Source organism: Micromys minutus, assembly GCF_963924665.1.
Source record: "Micromys minutus genome assembly, chromosome: 16".
Classification (NCBI taxonomy): Eukaryota; Metazoa; Chordata; class Mammalia; order Rodentia; family Muridae; genus Micromys; species Micromys minutus.
The window spans coordinates 16,077,397-16,080,181 of NC_137985.1; the positions used below are offsets into that span (position 1 = coordinate 16,077,397).

Here is a 2,785-nt window from a genome sequence, read left to right on the forward strand (position 1 = left end):
AACAGAATGCCTAATATACATTTATGAAAATCTCAATGAATAAGTGAAAAGCAATGAATTTAATTATTATGGGAATGTCTATTGAATACTAAGATCATCAAGCAGTAATTGGTTCTGGAATTAAATGAAATGTACATTAGATCAATTGTAAAACCTGTAGTCTGATTGTTGAATTATTACATATTGCTAATGTTTCAGAATAGTAGCTTAACCACTTGCGCATGGTAACCACAGACACACACACTACACCCACCATACACATACACACACACACACACACACACACACACACACACACAAACTCACTTGTTTACAAACCTAAATATCATCCATGTTAAGAAATTATTCAAATTTCTGAAGTGAAATTTGGCTCCAATTTGTTGAAATACTTACTTGACATCATACATTCATCCCAACCACAGAGATACTGTTTTTAAAAAGAAATAACCAAAATTGAAACAAACAAACAAGTGCAAAAGCTGATGCATAATTTATTCAAGAACTTGAAAAGTATTGTGGAAACAAACAGATTTTATGCTGTATTCCAAGCCAGGAAATACGATATTAAAAAAAACTACTGTGAAATCTCCTCAGGGCATTACTGACATCTTTATTCCTCAGAGTGTAGATGAAAGGGTTAAGCATAGGGCTCACTGCAGTGTACATCAGTGAAGCCACTGCATTCTTTCGTGGGGAATGTGATGCAGCTGAGCCAAGGTACACACTGATCCCAGTTCCATAAAATAAACACACTACTGCCAGATGAGAACCACAGGTGGAGAACGCTTTATATTTGCCACTTGAGGAGGGGATTTTCAGAATGGAGAAAACAATTTTGCAGTATGATAAAATGATCCCTAGGACAGGAAAAATGCCAAGTATGACACCGATAAAATATATCACTATGTTACTGCTGAGTGTATTAGTACAAGCAAGATTAAGGAGTTGTGAGGGGTGACAGAAGAAATTTGCAATTTCAACATCATTGAAGCACGTAACGTGTAAGGCAATTAAATTGTGCAGCTGCGAATCAAAAACACTGACTGAAAAAGAGAACAAAATTAATTTAGCACAAAACTGAGGGTTCATAATGACAGTGTAATGAAGGGGATGACAGACGGCCACAAATCGGTCATAAGCCATTACAGTTAGAATCATGTCATCCATACATACAAAAAGTAGGAAAAGAGACATTTGTGTCAAGCAGCCTGCATAGGAAATGACTCTGCTATGCATTTTGATGCCCACAATCATCTTTGGGATGGTGGTGGAAATAAAAAGGATATCGATCAAAGATAAGTTGGACAGGAAAAAGTACATGGGGGTATGGAGGTGTGAGTCAAAGATGATAAAAAGGATGATGAGCAGGTTGCCAAGCACTGTGACCAGGTACACTGACAGGAATAATCCAAAGAGGAGAAGCTGCAGTTCTGGATCCTCTGAGAGTGTCAGGAGATGGAATTCTAAGACATCTGTTAAATTCTTTACATCATTATTAATCATCTCCCTTTTGAAAAAGAAAATGTATTTAAATAATGAGATAAATAAAAGAGTACCCACAACCCCTTATGTTCCTCATGCAGACACTCTCAACTAAAGTGCTACTTGAATTTTATAAATCTTGTTAATGCATTCGATTGTTAACAAGGACAGCATGACTAGAATCTTTTCCTAAATGTTTTCTATTACATTTACATCCTCAAAAAAAGTTCACATTAGAAGCATATAATTAAATCTTAGGAAAATAGCAACCCCAGAAATGAAGAATAAACTAGTGATGATAGTCAAGTAGTGACCATTCTTAGAAAAAATATAGACAGTAACAGAAGTTTATTTAAGAAAATTATTAATTAAGAAGAAAAATACCCATGGACCAGCTTAAGAATATTATAAAATTGTTTTGAGAATTTGTACATATTCTATAACAATAAAAATTGTTTTGTTCAAACAGTGTAGTAAAGTTGACAATGTGTCATTTACAGGTACCATTTTCTTTTATCAATTATTTATTCCTGATTTTTTTACACTCAAAGATGTGGTTTCTCACACAAATATTATTTGTATTTCAATATAAGTAAACTAATATTGAAATAATAATTTCTTCCTTACTTTGACTAATCCCCAGTTTTCTGATATGGCTTAGTACCTAATATTACTGGCAACAAGATTGAAAAAAGGGCTGGAAAGTGGGGATATTACTTCACTATATAGGCTTTCTGCACATTTGGTCATTTAATTCAGGACTAATCATGTAAGCTCATTTTCATCCTTCAGATAGATCAAAAAAGTACTTCACAGACACCTCCAAGTGCTTTAGTTATATCATTTTATTACATTTAAATTGACATGAAACTAACTTCAATTTTAATATTTATTTATTCCATGTCATATCTTTATAGTAGTCAAAGAATATGCTTGACCATTTTTCTAATTATTCTCTAACATAAAGTTGAATAATTTACTTTAAGAAAAGTCTAAAACCTCATTTACTAGACTTAAACTTATTTGTAATAAATATACTTTAAAATCAAGTATTCTGATAAGTTGTACACAATTACTTAATTTCCAGTTTAAGGCATATATTCGTGTTCAGCATTTCTTACTATTAATAGGTTATGAAAAGCAAAACAGAACATAAATAAAATAATGAAAATATACCTAACAATAATGCTCCATCATGTTTAAAATGGGAAAAATATTTATATCCTTTCTATACCTTTATAAAGACACTTGACTAAGAACTTAATTTTTTAGTCAGAGTTTCTCAATTTTCACACACACACAC

General features: G+C 32.4%; 1 protein-coding gene across 1 annotated transcript; it reads right to left on the bottom strand.

The window, feature by feature from the left end:
- Window positions 1–564: 564 nt before the first annotated feature.
- Window positions 565–1,503, bottom strand: LOC308430782 (olfactory receptor 7E24-like; the record flags this gene model as incomplete). Its single annotated transcript, XM_080930069.1, has 1 exon — window positions 565–1,503. The coding sequence occupies one exon, from the start codon at window positions 1,501–1,503 to the stop codon at window positions 565–567; it is 939 nt and encodes a 312-aa protein (XP_080786195.1).
- Between the last annotated feature and the right edge of the window lie 1,282 nt (window positions 1,504–2,785).